This window comes from Triturus cristatus, chromosome 12 (genome assembly GCF_964204655.1).
Source record: "Triturus cristatus chromosome 12, aTriCri1.1, whole genome shotgun sequence".
Lineage (NCBI taxonomy): Eukaryota > Metazoa > Chordata > Amphibia > Caudata > Salamandridae > Triturus > Triturus cristatus.
Window position 1 is genome coordinate 609,234,965 of NC_140595.1, and position 24,007 is coordinate 609,258,971.

The 24,007-nt window shown below is 44.3% G+C and overlaps 1 protein-coding gene across 5 annotated transcripts in view; it reads right to left on the reverse strand.

Moving 5' to 3' along the window:
* DEF8 (differentially expressed in FDCP 8 homolog) overlaps positions 1 to 24,007 on the reverse strand; it is a 192,817-nt gene that overhangs the window by 120,456 nt on the left and 48,354 nt on the right. For all 5 annotated transcript variants that reach the window (XM_085639800.1, XM_085639802.1, XM_085639799.1 and 2 more), the window contains exons 5-7: positions 21,251 to 21,400; positions 5,247 to 5,388; positions 3,462 to 3,626 (exon numbers count right to left, since the gene is read on the reverse strand). In XM_085639800.1, coding sequence (XP_085495926.1) covers positions 3,462 to 3,626; positions 5,247 to 5,388; positions 21,251 to 21,400 — 457 coding nt within the window. The remainder of the gene's footprint in view (positions 1 to 3,461; positions 3,627 to 5,246; positions 5,389 to 21,250; positions 21,401 to 24,007) is intronic.

Here is a 24,007-nt window from a genome sequence, read left to right on the forward strand (position 1 = left end):
TATCATCATGGAGGAATCTTGCAATATCATGGTTGGGGTGTAATGTTGCTCTCAAAATGATGCTCCTCCTCGAGATTCTAAGTCTTTCAGGCACTTCCCCAACCAATTAAGACAATGGACACAGCCCAAGATCGCCTGGGCTGGGGAAAAGCATAGACTCAACTGGAAAAATATCAAAAAGCCTCCTAGAGAGGGCAGTTTGAAGTGCGCAATTTACACCACTATTAATACATGGTCCAGCTTCAATACATTACACAGTGGCTTAGAGGTGAGACAGATAAAACCTGGTACTTCACTCATCAGAATCTAATCAATAAGTCAATGGGTGAAGTACTCTGGATCCAAAGGAATCAAAAAAGCTGTTATTTTTATAAAACCCCTGCCACACAAGACACCCTTAAAATATGGAACAAAAGTGAACGATTAAAAGGGGTAAACATTCCCCTCACTATTACCACCACTTTTAAGCAATATGGTCTTCTTTCCAGAAGCGAGACAACAAGAGTTTGAGGTAAGGAAGACAAGAGGGTACTTTAGGCCCAGAGGTTTATTTGAGAAGAAGCCATCAAACCATTTGAAAGTATTAAGAGGTAATATGGCATAATGGAGCTTGGGTGCTTCCACTATATGCAGCTTAGTCATTAGGCAACCCACACTCTAATCAAAAAAGGGCCACGCAGTACTTATCCCTTTTGAAAAGATGCTATAGAATTTAATCTCAACTAGGTATTTGGTGTCTTGACTTATGCAACACTTTGGGCCAGAAACAATGAGAGTGGATCTTCACACGAGTTAACAACTATGTGCAACATGCCCACTACACACCAGGAAGGCCACATAAATTTGATAATGCTATGTTTGACACCCGCCAGAGACACTAGAGGGATGAGCACTACAGACCCAATTTTGGGGAGATATAGGATGGTCATTCCACAAGGCACATATTAAAAAAGCTTTGGAGAGAGCCACAGACAATAATATTTGGGGTATACTCACCACACTTCACAAAAAAGTGATCTCTCATTTAATCCTGGTGACGAAACAGGTAATTTTAGCAAAGATATTATATATGAGATATAATTTCGAGCTATGATCAGTGGCTCCAGAAACTGTGGTCACTACTAGGGCATGAGAAACTGGTAAATAAGATAGCAGAGGGACGTATGTATGTATATTGTATTTCTATAGCACAAACCCAGCTAAAAGGCAACAGAGCAATGTACATTGTCAACGATGAGCAGTAAGTTAATGAGTAAGAAGAGAGAAAGCAGGATTGTGGACGGTTAATGCATTTTGATGGAGTATTCCTTAAAAAGGTGAATCAGCAAGTCTTCAACTCTTTCCTAAATTGGAGCAGTTTTGGGGCAGTCCTGATGGATATGGGGATATTGTTCCAGATCCTGGGGGTATAGATGGAAAAGACCTTTTGTCTTGTTTTTTCTTATTTTACACTTCTTGGTCTGCAGTCTGAAGAAGTCCTGGCTGCAAACAAGCCATGATCCGCCAGAGATAGTGAGCGAGGGTGCTGACCCGACAGCTCTGTAAATTAACCAACTGGTTTTGACGATGGTTCAGGCCAGCAAGGGGAGCTAATGGAGTTCCATCTAGAAGGCGTGATGTGATCATATTTCTTCAGGCCCTGTATGAGATTTGCTGCGGCGTATAGGATTCCCATAGGGGGGGCCAAATTGGAGCCAGGGAAACCACAGAGTAGGGTATTACCACCACCCAGATGCAAGAGTACAAGAGCTTGAACAGGAATTTTGAAGTCACATTCTGGAAGAAATGGTTTGACTGGCTGTAGAGGACATACTCGTACCATGATGTCTTTGTTTTTGGCGATAAATTCCTTGAGGGTGAGGTTGGTGTATAGGGTGAACCCAAGTGACTTGTCTTTCGGTGTAAGCTGGGGTTCAAAGTTGTTAAAGTTCATGTCACTGAGCAAGGATTGTACCCTATCTTTTTATTATTCTTGGCAAATAACAGGACTTCTATCTTGATTGGTTTGAACTTCAGGCAGTCACTGGTCACCCAGGTAGCATTGAGAGAGTTGAGTAGATCAGCGAGATCTGGGAGAGATAGAGATTTGAAGGCTGGCCATTTCAGGATTCTACAGCAAGGGGTTGGGGTACGAATTGGAGCACGCTTGGTGTTCTCAATGTGCTGTCAGAGCTTCTGTATTTTTTCAATGAAGAGGTTGATGGCATTGCACTTTTCAATGGATTTAGGAATAGTTGCTATATTGGAGTGTTAAACTGGCACTAATGAGGTGCGACCAATACCCTGACAGTGTCAATATGTGTAAAAATGACAAAATAATGAATACTATCACAAAATGTGATGTATTACGCCACACAATTTGTCTTTTCTTGCTGCATAATTTACACCATGCCGTATAATTCAGCCCTCTCCGGCTGGATCATTTCAGTGGCTCTGGTTATATTACGCTTTTATTCAGGATAAGATAGACACTTAGAGAGACCTCACAGTGCTCCATGTTTGGAAAGCATGGCACTGTTCTCCATAAAGAATGGCTCCATCCAAGTTAAATGACAATCATGTCACAAGTTAAATCAAAACAAACTCGTCATATTGGTCTGCTTTGTTTTTAAGAAACGACAGAGTTCAACAGGCCCAAAATATACAGTATTTCCACTTCCTTTTACTAACCCATTCACTCACTCAAGGCAGGTTCTGCTACAGCTATCTGAAGCCAACAGCTGGTAGAGGGGGAATAATTTAGACTTCAACCTTATTTTAAGTTGTCTGTGAAACTTAAGGTTGTCTGCCTCTTTGGTTGTGGTTTTTCCCCAAAGCAGCTCCTGCTAGCATGGCGGGAGATGCTTCTGTGGTAGGGAAAGAAACATGGCAGCAGATCACAAGCACAGCAACCCTGACCTAACTCTAGGTAACCTATTCAAAGCAGGGTCAATCTTGTGAAATTACATATCTATTGTATCCTCACAAACAAGGTGTTTTCCGGAAGCAAGAGCAGGGCATTTACTGACTTTTCGTTTATAGGTTCACCACAGTGTAAATGGCACACCCAGATATAAATGGTACCAGAGGGAATGGACTGTGGGAGGCACCACTTCCTCTGGTGTAGTGTCTGCAAACATCAGTGCCCAATGACTCCACCTTTGGGAATTCTGTCCATCCACACTCTCTAAATAAGGCAGTGAATAGTGGGATGGACCAAGCATCTGCTAAACTTTTGACAATTTCCCATTGCCGTCCTCCTCAAACGACATCCTAGGTCAACTAAAAAAGTTTATTCCGTTTGGGCCAAAGGGGTATCTATTTGTGAGCTCTGGTACAAATGTACTCCAGACTGAATGGACAAGGGTGTAGGCCAAGCATCAGATTCAAGGAACACACTTTACATTCTTAATATAGCCAACCATTATTTTTTGCGTTTGACTGGAAGGACCAAGTATCAGGATATCAGCTCTTGCACTTACGCAGGGAAATTTGTGCACGGCACTCAGCACAGCGATAATCCTGGCTGTCCAATCCAATCTCCGGGCATATATTCAGCTCGTACTCAGACTGGTGGCTGACCTTCGACCTCACACAGGATTTGGTGATCAGGTTCAGACATTTGCTGTGGCACCGGTAGTAGCACCCTGAGGACAGGGAAGGCAGAATAAAGGTGAGAAGAAGCAAGCGTTCATTTTATGCAGTGTTTCGAAAACTTTTTCCCCATTTCCCAATACTTGGTATCAAACCAACCGTTCAGCTAGTATCATCCTTCCTTGCCCATCAATACTCATGAGCAGTCTCCTCTTACTCTGGGTACCATGCTCAAATAAGTTTCCCCATGTTCACCTCATGCCCTTGAGATCCCTCCTCCATGGCCAGTTTACCCTCTAGTACCCTTTCACCAATAGCATGTTTAGCGGGCGGCATCAACATTCTACTGTTCACGCTGGAATTTATTCTTCACTCACTATGCTAACCCCGTAGCATTCATCATTTTGCCGCTTGGTCAAGATTTAAACAGTCCTCCTTTTTTAGTTAGCTGACCGATTGGCATCCGTCCATTGTGGCTGTTATTTAAACTTTATAAGGCCCCAGAAATTAGTAGCTTGCCCATAATCAGCTTGAGCAACTACCAAAGAAATGTCTTCCCTGATCACAGCTAATAAACCATGGTAATCTAAGCAATACAGCCACACCAGAGAAGGAGGGTGGCTACCATATTCTCCTTTCCTTTAGCCATTGGTACAACTTGGCAGTACCATTAGATGCTGAAGGCTGTTCACTCATGCAGGCGTGCAAGGTACGTCCTTTCCTTAAGCAGGTGTGAACCATTTATTTATTTGTGCAGTTGTATGGGGTCAATTCTTTGTGTGCACAATTGTGTGAAAACCTTTATTTCACTTGTGGCAGGTGTATTGGGTCTTCTCTTTGCTCCTAGAAGTGTAAGAGGCCCTTCCTTTACTTGTGCAAGTGATTGAACCTCATCTTTGCATTTGCAGGTGCGCTGAGGCCCTTCTTTAGATGGTTAATGAAGACCTTACTTAACAAGTGCTGGTTTGTGCCAGCCTTCGTCTTCTTGTGCAAATCTGTGGGGTTTTAACTTCTGTAGCTATGCGAAGCCCTACAGTGTAGTCCTGGCATGTCCTTATATCTCTGAGTCTATGATGTCATTTGTGAATGGGAAACATCCATTACAACGCAGTCATTATATCGGACTGCTTTTACAATGCAACTGTTACAACGCAACTGCCTTTACATCACATGCCATTACAATGCATGCCACTACAACGCATGCCACTACAACACATGCCACTACAACGCATTATAAGGTAAGTAATGGAGATTTTTTTAGTTTTAGGGTGGATATGGGTTAAGGGTAGATGGGAAGAGTAATTTTTACCCCTACACTATCCAACACTTACCCTAATGTTGCACGCACTGGAGTGGGAATCCCTAAACTATCCAACACTTACCCTACTGTTGCCCTAAAAGTATTATGCGTTGTAATGGTATGTGTTGTACTGATAGTTTTTAAAAATGTGTTGTAATGGCATGCGTTGTAAAATCATGCGATGTAATGGTAGTTGCAATGTAAAAACCACGTTGTAAAAGCAGGCGTTGTAATTGTTTGCGTTGTAACGTCATATATTCTTTGTGAATGCATGTTATCTCTCTTTTGCCTTAAATGATTTTGTGGTGCAGAGATGCACAGATTCTGCCAGTGTTGTTGCAAGGATCAAGAAAGGAACATGCTTCCTCAGTACCTGTGCATGTGTACCAGGTTTGGATCAGGCCCCAGATAATGGCGTTGCATTTGTCACACGTTTGTTTGACACTTTTGCTCTTTTCTTTGTAGAATCGATGCTCCAGGAGGATCCGGATATTTGGTTCCTCTTCACTTGGATCCTTGAAAAGAGAAATGCATTGAATGTATACTAAAGAAAGGGGAAAAGTGTGAGTGGGGTGACTGTAACCTAAAAAGAAATCACAGATGAGTTGAAAATAAAACCACACGAAATACGAGATAAAACGAGGTGAAATAAAAGGATTGAGAAATATAAAGAAGAGCAGGAGAAAGGAGTGTAGAGGTGAGAAAAATATTTTTTTTTTAACGTAGGAGAGGAGCAAACAATACAGTTAAGAAAAGCACGGGAAAAATAAGAAGTGGAGAAGCAAAGAATAGCAGAAATATGGGGCAGGAGAAAACAGGAGGGGAAAGACGCAGCAGCAAACAAAAATCGTAAAGGGAGACAGAGAACAAAAGGAGAAAAGCAATATAAGAAGAAAGAGGAAGAGAACAAGAGAAGGAAAGACAATGGGAACAGGAAGAAAATTAAGAGGAAGAGAGAACATGAAAATTCAATAGAGAGCAAAAAAACGAAGAGAAAATGATCAAAATAAATCGAAAAGGAAATATTGAACAAGAGTAGAAAAAGTGGGATAAAATGAGGCAAATAGAAAAAAATAGAGAGATAAGTAGAGAATTGATGGAAAAGAGACAGGCGATGACAGGAAACTGAATTATAAAGGCTTAAAGTGCAAAGCAGGAAACAAAGAGGAGAAAGATGAAAAAAGTAGGAAAAATATGTGATGCGAAGAAAGTAGTAAGCAGGAAAAACAATGGTGAAGAGAAAGGAAAAGAAGAGTGGGAGAAAAGCAAAGATGTGGATAGAAAACGGAAAAAGGATAGGAGCAAATGAGAAAAGAGACAAAGTTAGAGAAAAGGAAGAAGAAAACAAGCAAGAAATAACAGGTAGGACAGAACAGTATGAGAATTTACATTTTACCCCTTCACTTTGTTAAAGTATAGCTTGCTATTGTATTCTAATAATTAGGAATTGCGATGAGAACCCTGAGATAGAGAAAAACAATTGCAGACAAAGAAAACATCTTCTCTATCAATATCCTCAACCCTCTTTTAGCATCTGCATTATTACCCAAGCACCACTAAACGTCTTGTGCCAGTAGCCCTAGCTGTGAAAACACTGAGAGACAGAAGACATATTCCAGAAAGGAGAAAGGTGGTAACACAAGCAGATGATAACCTAAACCCATGTTGGCTTTCAATCCTTCATTAATAGTTTATTTTTCAGTGGTGTGGTGAATTATTTTTCTCCTACAATATTCTTATCACTCTGTAAATAACAAACTCGCCCTTAATTTGTTGGGATGTAGTTACTGAAGGAGGGAAGCAAATGGTGGGTCTCCATGAAAGCTCTCTTCCCTCATCCTTGTACAGAACAGAAAGACTGGTAATTAAGGTGTGACCTGTAAAACACAAACTGCTGGCAAGGTCATATGAACAGAAAACTGTCTCAAGCACAGGGGGAAGATATGGAGAAAACATGTGTCAGCCCAAATTAAATAATTAAAAGATACTTTCAGCAAAACAGAGAAAGTGCACATTGTGATGCAAGGGGATATCATGCTTATTTCCAATTGTCATCATCCAAATAGATGTAGAATCTAGATTTATCACATGCATTTCAATGAAAGAATGCACACAGCTATGACAGTTACTATACTGTCAACACTCAGCATCCTAATAAATCTACAACAACCTACACAAAAGAAGGAAAAGTCACAGCATTGTCTCACGTTTTGACTAGTGAAAAAATACATCTAACATACATTTACTACATATATATATATAATATATATATATAAATAAAATGTATATTAGATGCACATACACACACACACATGTATATAAATTATTCCTGTGCATCACTAGTGCCAAATAAACAAGACCTAATGGGATGCCACTTGTCTCAAAGAGGCAGCGCTATCCTCAGTGTGCAGGAGAGTTTTTACCCCCAAAAACAACAAGCATTGAAAATGCATTAGGTCTCGCCCTCACTTAAGTTAAAGCAATTCGGTTTGTAATTAGGTGGCTTTTTAGGTCTCACTGAGCCAGCGCATGCGCTGCTCTGTGAGAAATTTAGTGTGTGGATTCTCAAAGTGCTGCCACAGGCTTTTGGTGGCCTAGCACTTGCGTTCACGCGAGCATGCATGCGCGCAGCCGCCATCTGTCTTTGATCGTGATTGCGATCACTTTCACGGTCCACGCGGCCGTGTCACTTTCACGGCCGCACAGCCAATGCTTGTTAATTATGCAGCGCTCACCACGCGCGTGCTTGATATTATTACTTCACTGAGCACGGCGCCCGCTAGGGACACCGCGCTCACTTTATTTCTACTGCTACCCTTCCCTGCATTGGTTCTTCTGCTCGTCGCTTGTTTATTTAGCGCTTTCCTCGAAAAAGCACTGTCATGTCTGATTGCTGCTATTAAAGAGAATAGGCCACACGATGTTGGCGAGTCTGTTACCCCGTGAAGGCATTCCATCCAGACGTGATGCTTCATTAGTCACAATTACTTCAATGGCCCGGCTGAGGAGACTGCAGTTTTCAGCTAATGGGGCATCTTTGACGAAGCTGCTCCTAACAGCCACGGGGAAGGAAGGAGCCCTCGGGGCAGCTTTAACGTTTTTTTTGGTCGGCGCTCATGGCGTGAAGTCCCTGTGTGAAGCTGAGAATACCCGTCCACGGACGAAGAGCAGCCACCCTGGATTCGGCTACAACACTGTTTATATTTATAACACGACCATGAGAAAAAAATCTCCAAAAGGATTTACCTGAAACTAAATGATATGTTTTTATTTCAATCGTGCACTGCAGAAAGAGTGAAAATCAATGGTTAGAATGGCCAGCAGGCTAAAGTGACGTTGATTAGGATTTAAGATGGAGATGGCTTTAATCAAGCAAGGGCTGCAAAACTCTGCATTGCTATAAAAAAAAAATTATTCCGGTGGAAAATATCTTTAGTGCCTCCATTCTTTTGTCCTTAAACAATAATACATAATTGCTACTATACCATACATGGATGGTAATGACTGCGCAAACAGTGACATTAGATAGTCGTAGTCTGGCAGCGCATGTACAAAGTAATTAGTTGCTGCTAGATATGATAGCGTCTGCCCTTTAGCAAACCTCAAGACCAAGGAATCCAAGGAGCGGCTAAAGACAATATGACAAGTGTCACAAATGCTACACTGAAAGCTTTCATTTGGTGGAGAGTGAACAGGGTAACACACGGCAGCTCTAGCCATGTTAGTTGTCAGCATATTGACTAGTCAGTTCCCAAACAATTGTCTGCAATACGTTCTGGAGAGATGTCGAAAATAAGCAATTGGGCTTTTGGTGAGCAGGACCCTTCAGTTGAACTTATGTAAATCAGAACATCTTGACAAGATACAATATTCCGGATTTGTACAATATTATCTTGTGCGGTTCTGCGTTGCCTTCCTGTTCGAGAGGGAAGTATGTTAAACATATCGGTGCCATGTTTATGCTAGCTGCCTCATCGCCCCACAGTACTTCTCCAGTGGGCTCGCACACCATACTTAACGTTGACATTTCTGTGTTCCATGTGAGAATCCCACGCCACTCTTACTCAATTCTGCAGCCTTTGTTTTCTGACACTTGGTTTTTCGCTTCTCGTTTACAGTCTTGTCGTTTCAGAACAGAAGCATTTTCAATATTATATACAACAAAGTCACAGTTGTTGCTTATTTATTTTATGCAACTAACAACCATTGACAAAGCTAATACTCCTGGCTTGTTGTAGGTATAATGATACGCGTGTTATCAGATATATCTGGATGCAATGACAGAAACAGCAAAATACCAGTCGGGCAGCACACTATGCTAAATACAGATTTTTAGCATATGTGTATTAAGCCACACCCTTAATTATATCGGCCACGCCCCTTTGAAAGACCACTAGTTTTTTCATCCCATTAATAGCCCACTGTACCTAGGCTCTGGCGAATGGCAGAACGCTATACCACGAAGGTACGAGTTCAAGAGGTTATGTGACCTTTTGAACAACAGCTGGATGAAGGGGAGGGTATGAGTTGATGGCTGCTTTGATACATTATCATTTCACTAAGCAGCGGCGTGCAGCAGCTAGCTTCTGTGCACTCTTCTCTCTGAAAGGGAAAAGGGGGGCGTTGCAGCATGGTAGTTTACAATAGTGTGGGCAGCCGACCATTTCAAAGGCAGCACTAAAATGTGTACCTCTGCATCTCCACAGAACAGCACTTTAGTACGCAGATTCCTTCTTATTAGCGCCAAGAAACTACATGGCTTTGAACACTACTCTTTACACCACTTCCCCAAAAACACAATAATTGTTCTTCCCCAGCACTGCTGGTTTGGTAGATGGGAAGTGTGAAGGGGGGGGGCTGTAGTTTCTATTGCTCAGTTGAAGTTTTTAGATAGGGCTTTTCCTTTTGTGTGTCAGACTATGGCTGCTTTCGGATATTTATTTTTGACGTATTAAGTCACGCTTAAACTCCCCACTCCTTCTCAAAACACCTTAATAGTCATTGCTAGTACCAGTTTTTATGTTTGTCTAGAGTAAGCTTCAGCTGTTTGCCAATAGGTCTGGCAAAACACTTATAAGGTCCCAAAGGCGAGACCTATTGGCTATGCCAATGCTTGTTAGCTTTGCTTTTATTAGTGTTTTTCAAACTTTCATGTACATAACATGTATATGCATGCATGCATTTATATTTATATAGGTATGCAGATGTTTTATATATAAATATATACACATACATATATATAAATGCATATGCATATATATATACACAAACAAATATATATATATATATATATATATATATATATATATATATATATATATGTGTGTGCATATGTGTGCGGGTAGAGAGTGGAAGAGAGTAGTAGAGATAGAGGCAGAGAGGTAGCGAGGTAGAGAGTAGAGAGAGTAGTAGAGAGTAGAGAGTGAGTAGTAGAGATTAGAGAGGGAGTAGTAGAGGGTGAGTAGTAGAGAGAGTAGAACAGTGAGTAGTAGTGAGTGAGTATTAGAGAGTGAGTAGTACATAGTAGTAGAGAGTTAGTAGAGAGAGAGTAGTAGAGAGTAGTAGAGAGAGAGTAGTAGAGAGAGGAGTAGTAGAGTGAGGAGTAGAGAGCGAGGAGTAGAGAGCGAGGAGTAGAGAGCGAGGAGTAGAGAGCGAGGAGTAGAGAGCGAGGAGTAGGAGTAGAGAGAGTAGTAGAGAGTGAGTAGTAGAGTAGTAGAGAGTGAGTAGTAGAGAGAGAGTAGAGGAGAGAGAATAGTAGATCGAGTAGTAGAGAGTGAGTAGTAGAGAGAGAGAGTAGTAGAGAGTAGTAGAGAGTAGTGGAGTAGTAGAGAGTGAATAGTAGAGAGTGAGTAGTAGAGAGTGAGAAGTAGAGAGTAGTAGAGTGAGTAGTAAAGAGTGAGCAGTAGAGGGTAGTAGAGAGAGTAGCAGAGAGAGAGTAGTAGAGAGTGAGCAGAAGAGAGTAGTAGAGAGTAGTGGAGTAGTAGAGATAGAGTAGTAGAGAGTGAGTAGAGGAGTAGTAGAGAGTGATTAGTAGAGAGAGAGAAGTAGAGAGAGTAGAGAGTAGTAGAGAGTGAGTAGTAGAGAGTGAGTAGTAGAGAGTGAGTAGTAGAGAGTGAGTAGTAGAGAGTAGTAGCAGAGAGTGAGTAGTAGAGGGTAGTAGAGAGAGAGTAGCAGAGAGTGAGTAGTAGAGAGAGTAGTGGAGTAGTAGAGAGTGAGTAGTAGAGAGAGAGTAGTAGAGAGAGTAGTAGAGAGAGAGTAGTAGAGAGAGTAGTAGAGAGAGAGTAGTAGAGAGTAGTAGAGAGAGAGTAGTAGAGAGAGAGTAGTAGAGAGAGAGTAGTAGAGAGTAGTAGAGAGAGAGTAAAGGAGTAGTAGAGAGTGAGTAGTAGAAAGTGAGCAGTAGAGAGAGAGAAGTAGAGAGAGTAGAGTAGTATAGAGTAGTAGAGAGTGAGTAGTAGAGAGAGTAGTAGAGAGTAGCAGAGAGTGAGTAGTAGAGGGTAGTAGAGGGTAGTAGAGAGTGAGTAGTAGAGAGTAGTAGAGTAGTAGAGAGAGTAGTAGAGAGTAGTAGAGAGTGAGTAGCAGAGAGAGTAGTAGAGAGTGAGTAGTAGATTGTGAGTAGTAGAGCGAGTGAGTAGTACTGAGTGAGTAGATGAGAGTAGTAGAGAGTGAGTAGTAGAGAGTGAGTAGTAGAGAGTGAGTAGTAGAGAGAGAGTAGTAGAGAGTAGTAGAGAGAGTAGTAGAGAGTAATTAGTAGAGTGAGTAGTAGAGTGAGCAGTAGAGAGAGTATGAGCCGCCCTGGCGATCCCCAAATGATGTCCATGGAGCATGATGTTTTATTTTCTGACTAAACCATTTAACAATGATGTGAGTGCACTCTCAATTGCACACAGTGAGAAGTCCCCCCCCAACACGGGTTCACAATCTGCATGTAATGCCATACCCACCTATTGTTTGTTACTGTAGCATGCAATTAACATTATGATATGGGGTCTAGTAGAGATCGCATTATTGACACCAGGCTGCCATGGACGTGTGAGCATGCAACAGGAACATTATTAGCCCACTGTACAGTTGAATGTTTACATTTCCTGTTACGTCACGTGTTATTTAATCTCCTGTCACGTGTGCGGCATGCTGCTATAGCATGATTGGCTGGGCAAGTTTGGCTACTAGGTGTATCTGGAAAGTTAGCAGTGAGTAGTGGCAACTGTTCGAAATGTATACGCTGCATACTTCTGTTTCAGAAATAGCATGAATATTAGGTCACTTGTAATGCCCGTAGTAGGCTGTTATTTTGTTTGCCCTGGTGATCCAGTAGTTCTGTATTTCCTAGGCTACTGTTCTCGGCTTTCCAAGAGCAAATTTGCTTTCTTCCCCTTGGTAAAGGGCACGCGGTTGGATGAAAGGGGGAGCTGGGTTGAAATTCAAGGGCCATGTTCTTTTTGTAATTCTCTGTTTGAAAGGCAAGCATCCCTGGAGGTATCGTATTCCAGGTGCAATAAAGGGGTTTTGACGCCGGCAATATAACTGTAACAAGGGTGTTGCTCTACTGGTTAATTACAAATTCTAACTAAATTAGATAGATACCATCTACGAGGCAACTGGTCAACCGGAATTTCAAACACATTCAAACTAGGGGATTTCAAACGATTTTTTAATGAAACAACCTTCACGTATACATTTTTCATGACTGTCCTTATTATGTAATCATAAAACAAACTACAGCCTTAAAATTCACAGAGTATTAGCAACATGCATCACAATACTGAAACCATGTTATAATTGTTTTCTCAAACCTTTCGATGACACTGGTTTTTAATGAACCCGCAGTGAGGGAAACAGCCTAAAAAAAAAGTAAAACACTGAAAAGCCAAACGAGAAGAGTGCATGTTGATTCAGTGTGGAATTAAGTAACAGCTGGGAAGAGCGCTGCTGACTTTAGTGTGTGGCGTAATAGTGTGCTGGCCATCTTGGGTCCGTGCATGTTGGCCCCCCGCCTGTTCGTATTTAGCTCGTCTGATTTGTAAACTCTACGTACATCCTCTGGGATTTCTCCCCAGCATTTTAAGAGTTTTACAAAATGGATGGCCGAGGAATCACTCCGTCTGATGCATTCTTCCGGCCAAAAGAAACGCGTGTTTCTGCTCCTATTCCTGCAGAGTTGGGTTTGGAAGGCGATGGCTGACATAACATTCAGAGTACTTCACTTGCGATTCCAGCCAATTGGCACTCAGAGCGCCGCCGGAAAGGAAGCTGCTTTGCTGAAGGAGTGTGGACAGCCCGACGCCATCTTTGTCCCTCCATGCGGCTGAAAGCCGCCATGCTCGCGCGTGTGGACATCATATGCGAAGAGTTACCATGACAATGGCAAGCTTAGCACAAGATGGTGTTGGACTGTCCACAGTCCGTAGGGGCACGCGCATTATGTCTGCATTGGACAGATGGAGAGAGCAGCCATCTTTGTCCATGCAGGCGCGTGCATGCAAGCATTGGGGAGAATCGATTCCAAAAGGTCTCTCTGACGAGAGCAGCACATGCGCTGCTTTTCGCCAGGCGAGACCTAAAAAGGTGTTAACCGTATTTCGGCAAAAAGGAGGCGCAGCTCTATTGCTATGGTACGTGCCTAGGAGAGTATGGCTGACTGTATGAAGGAGTTGGACCCGGTCACACCGACGAGCTCTCTGAGAAGCTGGCCAGTCAAGAGGAGGGAGAGATCTAAGGAGCACTAGTGGAGTAGCTAGTTTGGACACTGAACTTTCATCATGTCGGAACTTCAATTAATCAGCCTATGGAAAGCGCAACACTGTCACTCTTTTTTTTTTAATCTGTACTTATATGATAATTTGTACATACATTGAGCAACATATAGTGACATCATTCCATTTTTACATTTCTGTATCTTATTCAAGTTGCAGCTATCGCACAGCATAAGTGGCAATAATCTTATCACAAAATGTGTTCTTATAAACCTCTGTAAGTCTGCCAGGCCCCCCATATTCCCCCCCCCCTTTTGGGGCATCCCTTGCTCTTATAAATCGTAAGTTCTGCTTGCCAGCACCAAACTAAATTGTTTTCCCACTCCTCCAGTGTCGGGATATCAGCCAACCCCCATTTCTTTGCTACATTCCGTTTTGCCACGACCGCTACTAGTGCCAGCCTTGTTTAACGGCCAGTCGTCGTTTCCTGCCACTACCAGCAGGAACCATTTGGGTGTGAATGGCACCTCCATGTCCACTACTGCAGCCATTGCCTCAGCAATCTTTTGCCTGTAGGTCTGCAGGATCGGACATTCCCACAACAAGTGATAGAAGGTCCCGTCTAACCCACATCCCCTGTGACAGAGTGTGTGATTGCACCTACCCATTCGATATAACACTGTTCTGGGATAATATACTCTATGCAGAACCTTCAACTGTATCAGTCGGAATCTAGCCCTTATTGCTACCTCCCTTGGTCTTTGGTGCGCCTCCATCCATTCTCCTTCCTCCAGGAGGCCTACGTTTTGCTCCTAGGGCGTTCTCAGGGTGTTCATAGGCTCTGGGGCATTATTTGTTATTTTTGTGTATAGTAGGGAAATGGCTTTGTTTTGTATGTGTTCTGGCAGGACTCTGTCTTCAAGTGGTGAGGAGGCTTCCAATGTTTCTCCTTCTCTCAGATGTTCCCTCAGGGCATGTCCCACCTGGGTATATCTGAGCCACTGCCCTTTCCCCCAGGTCAAATTCCGCCTGTAAGTCTGCGAATGTGATATATGCCCTCCCTCTCCATATGTCTCCCAGCGTCTCTAATCCTAAAAGTTCCCATTTAGCGCAGCCCCGAAGCTTATTTATTCCTTTCAAACGGTCACCCGCCCAGAGAGGTGTCATTTCTGAGAGTCTATCCTCCCATCCCAGGTATTTTGTCGCTGCCAGCCATGCTTTGACCACTGTGGTTCGGGAGGTGCCTGGCCACCTGTTTGGAGTACAGTAATGTCCCTGGACCTTTCCCAGCCATGGCCAGTCTGTCAACCCTATATGCTGGGTCTGATCTTTCTTCGAACATCCATCCATTCACGGTCACTAACTGGGCTGCCCAGTAGTAGTTACGTATATCGGGTGCCGCTAGGCCCCCGTCGTAGATCTCTCTTTGAAGTTCCGCCACAGCTATACGCGGGCCGATCCGCACCACAGCACTGCAGGGAGCTCAGAATGTATTTGTTTAAAGAACGTGGAGGGTACCTCATATGGAGTGAGAGCACCCCATATAGTAATCTGAGGAGTGCCATCATTTTAAACATCGCAGCCACCATGGTTAAGGGTAGGGCCCATCAATGTTTGATATCTGCTATAAATCTGTCAAGCTGCTGGACCACGTTCTTTCGGTGGAACTCCTGGCATCACTCGTTATGTGAATCCCAAGGTATTTAAAACCAGTTTCTTGGATAGGCCCTACGCATCTGGATGTGAGGGTGGGCGTTCCTCCCGATAGGGGATATAGCAATGACTTATCCCAATTAATTCTGTACCCCGAGTATCCCCCATAAATAAGGCAGATCTGGAGTATGCGGTCTACCTTGTATCTCGGTTTCAGCACATACAGGAGGATATCGCCCGCATAAAGTGAGATTCGGTCTTCCCACTCCTCCCCTAATGGTATCCCCCATATTAAAGGGTCCTGTCGCATCCACGCTGCAAGTGGCTCCAGGGCCAGCAAGTATAGGAACGGGGAGAGCAGGCATCCCTACCTAGTCCCCTTTTGTAGGACGTACACTAGGGATACCCTGGCATTGACCCGCACTCTAGCCATTGGCTGTTTGTATAGAAGTTTAACCCATTTTATAAATTTGGGACCCACGCCCAGCCGAGCGAGGACTGCGAAAAGGTAATTCCACTCCACACTGCCAAACACCATTCTGGCATCAAAGTACAGAAGGGATGACTGCTCCTCTGAGTCTTTTTCCGTCGTATGGAGTATTCCAAATAGCCTGCAGAGATGTAATCTGGTGGCCCGATGGTGCATAAACCCAGATTGGTCCGGGTGTACGAGGGTACCAGTCAAGCGCATAGAAAGGAGCTTGGAAAACACCTTCACTTTGTAAATAAGTAACAAGATCGTTCTATAGGACCCACATTCCGTTAGTGGTTTGCCTGTCTTTGGAATTACCGCTATGACCGCTGTCCTCTGGTCCAGGGGCATTATACCCTCCTACTGTGACTTTTGAGCATATTCAGCAGGTGTTCTGCTGTTACATCCAACATAGTTTCATACATTTCTAAAGGGAGGCCATTTGGCCCCACCGCTTTCCCAGATTGGAGGGCTCAGGACGCAGATTTTATTTTGTCGACTGTTAAGTCACCCTCTAGCATTTCTCTATCCTCCTCTGTAAGTCTTGGTACGGCTAGGTCGCGTAAGAAATCAGCACATTCCTCTTCTGAATGTGTCGAGTAGGATGCCTAAATCCCTTCGTAATATTTGGCAAATTCCTCCGCTATCTCCGCCCCGGTTTCGCATCTGCCCCCTTCCTTGTCCACCAGTCTGGGGACCCACCCTCTGCTTATTCGACTCTTGTCTAGCCAGGCCAGCAGTTTGTTTGCCTTATCGCCCACATCGTAGAGTTGGTGTTGTGTCACTAGTGCCTGTGCCCTAGCGCTATCTTCTAATAGATCACAGAGTTCTTTTTTACCGTATTTTTAATTGCTGCCTGTCAGTAAGTGCTTGGGGGTCAGTTCCTGATGCCCGGGCAACCAATTGTAGTATATCTTTTTCAAGGCCAAGACATTTGAGTTTTTTTTTTTCTTTCTTCTAGGCTCCTATTTTTCCCAAAGCGCAGCCTCTGAGGACTATTTTGAATGCCTGTCATAGGGTCACCGCCAAATCGACTGATCCAACATTAACCTCAAAGTATTCCTCTGCCCCCACCTTCATGTTACCCCGGTATTCCTCGTCCCTGAAGAACTATGGGTCTACACTCTGCGGCAGTGTGTAGTCTCTTACTGGGCCAGACAGCTTAGCTTCAACTGGGTAATGATCCGACACGCAACAAGCTATATGTGTGCATCTGTAAACTCTCCCAACCCGGGGCCCTGTGTAATGAGATAGTCCAATCTTGAGAGACTGCCTGTCGGTGTGGACAAATGCGTGTATTGCTTCATAGTGGAGAAGTGTGGCTCAATGATTAGAGCGGCAGACCCTGATGCAGAGGTCTAGCCCGGGACCAGGGTTCAATTCCCCGCCTCGGCGGGTCTTGGGCTCAAAAATTCCACGGACCTGATAATTCTCGCCTCGGTGCCTATTCCAATCATGGAGTCCCACTCTGCAACTCTGGGCAATAGCTTGCTTAATCTCCACAACGGCCCCCACAACGCTAAGGATGCCTGGCCTCCACCTTGGGAGTGCCCAGGAGTGGACGCCTCACAGGGAAAGCCAGGACGGGTTCCACAGCGGTATTCGTACAAGCGCCTTGAGACCCTTGCGGGTGAGTAGTGCGCTATACAAGTATCAATTTACATAGTAGGGTGCTGGTGTCTCCAAATGTCGTCTAGGCCCAATGCTTCTAGGAAGCCAATTAACTGACCTCTCTGTCTCGTGGTCTTTGTCCCTGGGGGATCCCTATTGGCAAATTCCAGGTCAGACAACACTATGTCGTTCATGTCACCTCCCAGGACCAGCCTGCCCTCTGGAAGTTGTAACAACAGGGGACCCAGCGCCTCTAGTGTAGCTGTCTGTAGGCCTGGGGTGGGGGGGATGAGAACACTGAACATGTGTTGCGGCCTTTCCCTTCCCACATTCCATTCACAGCCACATCTAGCTTCCAGGGGATCATTCCTGATCGAGCACTGGACAAAGTGGAATGCCCTCCTCATTAGAACTCCCACTCCCCTGTGACCGGTTGTATATTCTGCATGTGTCATCAGGGTGTAGCCATATCTATTGAGAGTATTACAGCAGTTGCCTTTGAGGTGTGTTTCCTGTAAGAGAACCACTTATGGTGCGTGCTTTTTTAAATTGCAAAACTGTTGACCTTTTTATCTTACCATTGAGTTCACTGACGTTCCAGGACCACACTCATCAAGGACTGTGTGCATTTTGGACTTGCCATCTAGGGGTGAGCTGTTTGCCGGTGCCCCTTGATAGGGCAGCCTCCTCTCCACTGCAGACTTACGCTTGCTCCCTTTATCTATACCTAAAGTACTTTACGTATCTAATGTCCTACTCCTCCAACTTCCCCCGCAGCTCCACCCTGCTACCCTGCTTTTAAGGTTGTGGAAACCCCAACTCTCCAACCCGCAGGGTGCCTGTCGCCCCTGAACATGCATAACAATTCTAACTAATAAATTGGGGGGTGCTCAGTCCAACAAGACCTAAAGCAGTTAGCTCCGTTTCATCCCCTCCTGACCGAGCCCACTATATATTGGTGGCCTCTGTGAGTCACAAAGCCATAATCTCAGCTAGTTGTTCTGGTTGGGACAGTCACAGTGTCTCAGTGTTCCACGTGTAATTCTAAAGTATCTCTGCGGGCCAAATCAAATCTCTACAGTCTTACCTTCGGCCCGGCCTCACGGCTTTTTACTCCAGCACCTCCTCTGCCACAGGTGAACTGACAGATCTAGAGGAAGTGACCTGGTGAGTTCTCTCTGTTTCAGATGCTTTGCCACCTTTGTTGTGTCGCACTGACCTGGGTCCTGGCCTCTACCTCGGCCAACTGTGCGTCAGCTCTCTAACCACTCTTGGGCTTACTCTGGGATTGGAAAGTCCCATGACTTCCCTTCGGCCATCACACGTGGTCACACCGGAAAGAGCATCCCATATTTTGAGTCTTTGGACCTCAGTTATTTTTTCACCAGCTCAAAGCTCCTCTGGTGCTGCTGTACTTGCAGGGTAAAGTCTGGGAAGAATCTTATCTGAGTATTTTCATATGGCATGTCACCTTTCGCTCTTGCTGCTTGCAGCATTGCGTTTCTGTTGTGATGATTAAATATTCTGGCAATGATCGTACGTGGTGGTGCTCTGGGTCATGGAGGCACACTGGTGCTCTATGCACCCTTTTGATAGAGAAGAACTTCGATAAACGTGGGAGCTGTAGCTTGTTAACTATAAGATCGTCTAGGAACAGGTCAAAGCTGGGCCCCTCCATCCCTTCCGGGCCCGCAACGACCTGTATATTATTTCTCCTTGCCCTCCCTTCCTCATCTTCAAGCCGTGCTGCCATATGCGTGGCTTGTTGCATTAATGTGTGTACTTGCTCTTCTAGGCGCTTTGCCATTGATTGGAGCTGGGTGATTTGGGTCTCGGCTGTTGATACCTTTTCTCTTAGGTTAGAGAGGTCTGCTCTGATCAGTGTGACCTCCGTAGACACAGAGTCTATTTTCGGTTCCAGGGAACCTTTAACGACTCTGATCGCAGTCATTATGGCGGCCAGTGATGGCTCCTCCGCCCCACCTCCTCCTCAATGTTCGCTGTGGGTTTTGAAATGGCGTAGTTGTCCATTTTATTGGACTGGACATGGCCTGCACCTCTGGGTTTCCCCATTCTGCCCCCGTCCGTCGCCAGAATTTTCCCCCTTGCTCTCTGGGCGCTTTGCTTGATCTGGCTCTCCTCGTTGCCTTCCCTTTGGGGGCCTGTATGAGTCGTTTGGTGTAACAGCCCAGCATGATTTTGACCTCATTGGCCCCTGTATAGGTCCAGACCTCATAGGGGGGCCCAGAGGGAAGAGGCAGGAGATAAGTCCGGTTACATATGCCCCAGGTCGTACCCCTGCTCTTGCTCTCTGCGGGGGTCGATAGTGACTGTGTCTCTACTCTTGTTGGGGGCAGAAGCCCTTTTGAATCTCCGCGGGGGCCGCACGCCACAGGTCTGGGCCCATGGTATCACATCCACACCGTGCACCTTGCAGCCGCCGCCCAGGGCCAGGAGGTCAATCATTGCCGCTCCGGGGTTAGAAGCCGCTGTGCTACATCAGGCTCCCAGGTGCGTGCCCCTTTTATTTACCGCTGTTTCTCATTACATGAATGCCCATTAGGGACAGGATTAATGTTGGATTTCTTGGGTTCTGTCCGGAGCTCCGCTAGCCTGCGGCCATCTTGGTCTGTGGACAAGCCACGCCCCCAACACTGTCACTCTTACGGGTAACGGGCAAAAGTAGAAGGTTGGAGATACTCAGCACAGCTTTGTTTTAAAGAGAGTTGTAGAGGATATGAGAGGGGCGATTTCTTGTTGGAGAAGGGCAATGGAGTTGTAGCTGGACTTGTACTGGTTAGGTCTTACACTTCCTGAAAAACTACTTGGGTACAACCCGGGGAGGGTTGTTCTAAGCGATATGCTGTACTTGGGCTCTCTGTTTGAAACTAATAAAAAATGTGTAGCCAAAACAAAGTGTTTCGGCAAAATCAACAAATTGTTCATGTCTTTTTTAGAACAATACAGGCACAATAGTGCAACATTATTCAACACAAACTACTACTGATGAGATTCCATGGTAGGTAGACCATGCCACCCTGGTCATGACACTAATAGTTTGCAGAAACGAAACCCAACTCAAAGGACTGAAAATTAATGGTACTCTTTTCTTTAGTTTGAAGAGACAAACCCTTGAGCTTGTGAGGAAGGTAAAGCTAACTCAATCAAAAGAAAGTTGTGAAAAATTCAATACCTCCTGGTAATGAAGGCAATGTTGCGACAATGGTGAACTTTAATAACTGCTCTTTGGTCAGCAAAGCGCAAACTCCAGAATAAATGAGTTCAACAGGCTATGATAGGCTGTGCTAAAGCTGGTGATCTGTGCTCTGCAACAGCAGATGCAAAGAGTCCATATGTAAAGCTATTTCATTTTTTGTGGTAGGTGTGAACTTCCAAACGTTATAACATTCATCGGTCTTTGTGAAATGCACTTAATGTTGTGTAGGTTGTTTTTACTTTTGTACACACTGATGTAATTTTATTATGATGTACAAATGTATGCATTATACAATACAGTCCCCAAATAAATTGCTTTTTACCCTCTATGAGATACCTGCCGAATATCAAGACATGTTTTATGATGTGTTATGATTTACTATTTTTAGTTGACTGGCCATATGCCTTATGAAGTATAAAGGAGTCGCTCTGCCCCTTATTCAACTTCCAAACTTCCAATCCACTTAGTAAAAATGATATTTCCATTTGTTAATGGATAGTTTCCAAATCTTTCTCTCGCACTTGAGACAGTTGTGTTCATATGAACAGGCAGCAGCAGCTGATCACCTATCCATGTCTCCATAAACAGGAGCTGCTGAGCCAATGTATGTGCAGCACTTGCACCAAGAAACTGACTGTATTAGTTTCTTCTGGCAGGGCTGCGACACTAGAGTGTCATCACACCAGTCTTCTCATAACAAAAAAGCTCTCAAATGAATGGCAAGGGGGCACCTTGAGGTCCTGAAGCTTGAGCCGCAGGTGGATGAGCCGTACCACGGCGTCCTTCTGCCTCTCCGAGTGCTCTGGTAAGTCCAAGATGGCCTGCTTGCACTCCTCGATGGCCTGCCGCAGCTGCTGCACGTCTGAGGCCATGAACAGACCCTATGACAAAAGAGCATAAAAAGTTAAATGGAGAGAGTTTTAGCCCACTTGCAGACATGGAATGAACGCTCAGCTATCTATTCCTTGTTGCAAAGGCATCCCTTGTGCCCTGTGCACCCCCGTTCTTTTGCGGACTGTTACTGGTAGTATCTGACTCAGACTGTCCCTGGGCTCTGTCTAACCAGGCCCAGTGCCAGTGTTATGTTGAAAACAAAGTGAAAACGCACACACATGCATGAGGGTTCACTATATATTAGGATACACATATAATTGGCATGACCTACCCTATAAGTCCCTAGTACATAATAGGGCAGGGGGATTAAAACTACCTTTAAGTTCCTAGTACAAAATACGGCATTGCAGTTTATAGGCCAGCATACTTTGTTGTACTTGCATGTGTGCCCTTCTGAGAGCCTGAGATCATTTTAAACCAGCCCTTTGTTATAGCACTGCTTTTACATGTACATTGTACCCAAACTCGACTTGGTGGCAGGGCGCACTTACAAAGTGATGAACTACAATAATATGGCATATTTGGTACCCCCAGGGTCTCCCTTAGGTGTTCCAGTGGAGGGGGGCATGTAATTATATGGGGGGCCCTTATAAAAGCTGTTTTATATGCCCTAGGGATAGTGAAACTGCAGATTTCACTTACCCCATTGTAGTAAAGTGCTTCCCAAAATCGACGTTGGTGCTAGGAGCCCAGTGGAGTGAGTATCTACATTATGTTTGCTTATTCAGGACCCCTAAAGTCTCCCTTAAGTGTCACAGTGGTGGGGGTCATGTAACTATAAGCAAGGGCCTTATAAAATGTTTTATATGGCCTGATGATGGAGAACTTGCACATTGGAGTTTTCCCAATTGTAAATGCTGAGCCCCATAGGACAACATGGCAATAGTGTATGAATGCATAGGGATTAAATGAATACCATTCAAGGACTTAGGAGGATGGTATTGTTAAATCCAACAATATACCATTGTTGAATTTATGTTAAAGTATACAGAAAAGATGCTATAAGACTTTCTCGTCTTTAAGCCAAAATTCAGCCTTCCTGCCATCTTCCATGATTGGGTTTATAATTTATCTTTGCGCATACAAAGTCACAAGAAAACACAAATTCTTTTATGAAACAAACATGGAGCACAAACCTGACCAGAAATTGACGATATCGGAAAAAAATCAGAGTAGCAACGTTTGGGTATAACTTCGTATTTATCAGAATTAATTCATTCAGATGTATCCAATTTTACAAAAGTACAAAAACGGCTGTCTCAGATTTATATAGAGACTTTCCACACTAACCAGTCAAGCCTAGATTAACACCATGCACTTTTCTCTGCGCTCTGTACACCAATTAACATGTGCCACACAAACCTGACTGTTCCGTGTCCTCTATCCGTAGGCTGTTACTGAATACCCTACCCTCCCCCCTCCCCCCCACCTCTTGTCCTGATGAAGACCCGTAGTAACTACCGAAGGGAGCACAACGTGGGTTGAAACGTCGACGATATCACTAGGCACAGATTTACCAAGACCATACATATCAAAAGAAGCATTTTCAGCCAGTTGGTTTCTTGGTTGTTTCTCTGGCCTAACATTCAACATTGTTCCCTTTCATTCCCCATGTACATAAATCCTGTTACCACCATGTACATATTACACCAAGTTGATCACTAAGCACCTTGTCACATGAGCGCTATATGTATATATCTATGAACAGCCGCTTTTGTGTTTTTGTACTTTTGTAAAATTGGATATATCTGAATGAATTAATTATGATAAATACAAAGTTATACACAAACATTGCTACTCTGATTTTTTCAGATATCGTTAATTTCTGGTCAGGTTTGTGCTCCAGGTTTGTTTCATAAAAGAATTTGTGTTTTCTTGTGACTTTGTATGCGCAATGATAAATTATAAACCCAACAGAACCATTTTTGTGTATAAACGTTATACCAAGGTTCTGAGGGACACCGGGTCGCCCCACTTTTGTTGTTGATCTTCCCTGATTGGTCAGAGTTAACAGGATTAGCCGGGTTGCTTTGATGAAGTGATAAGCGGCTCACCTAGAGAGAGGCAATGCCAGAGCTGGGGGAGAAATCGTAAAGTATGTAGCCTCAAAGGGGGATTGGACAGGCAGGAAATGCATTGCCCATCTACCCCTAACCCCCAGGCCCTCTGACCCAGCCAGATAGCAGGCTTAAGAAAGGAATTTGCGGATGGTAGTGGAAGTAGAGCTATGGAAATGAGCCATACTGGAGATTGGTTTAACTAGTTCTTGCGCCTCTGCTGAGATTTCAGCCATTTTGAATTCTGGAGAAATAGTGCTTTCTGGGAGACGATTATGCCACACTTTGGAGGAAGTGGTCATGCTCAGGGATGTTGCCCTGCACCTCATTGGAAAGGACTGCTCTCCTGCTTGACTCCAGAGGACACTGAATAAGTATGTGAGAGGTGCAGACCCTCTCAGTTCTGCTGCCTGAAACTAAAAATACAAGCGCGCTCGTCAAGCTGGAAACTTGATTTGCACCATCGCGTCCTGCATTCTGACGGACTGCGCCTACTGCATTATCTGGAACTACAGCCCTTTGATTGTACCTTGCTTC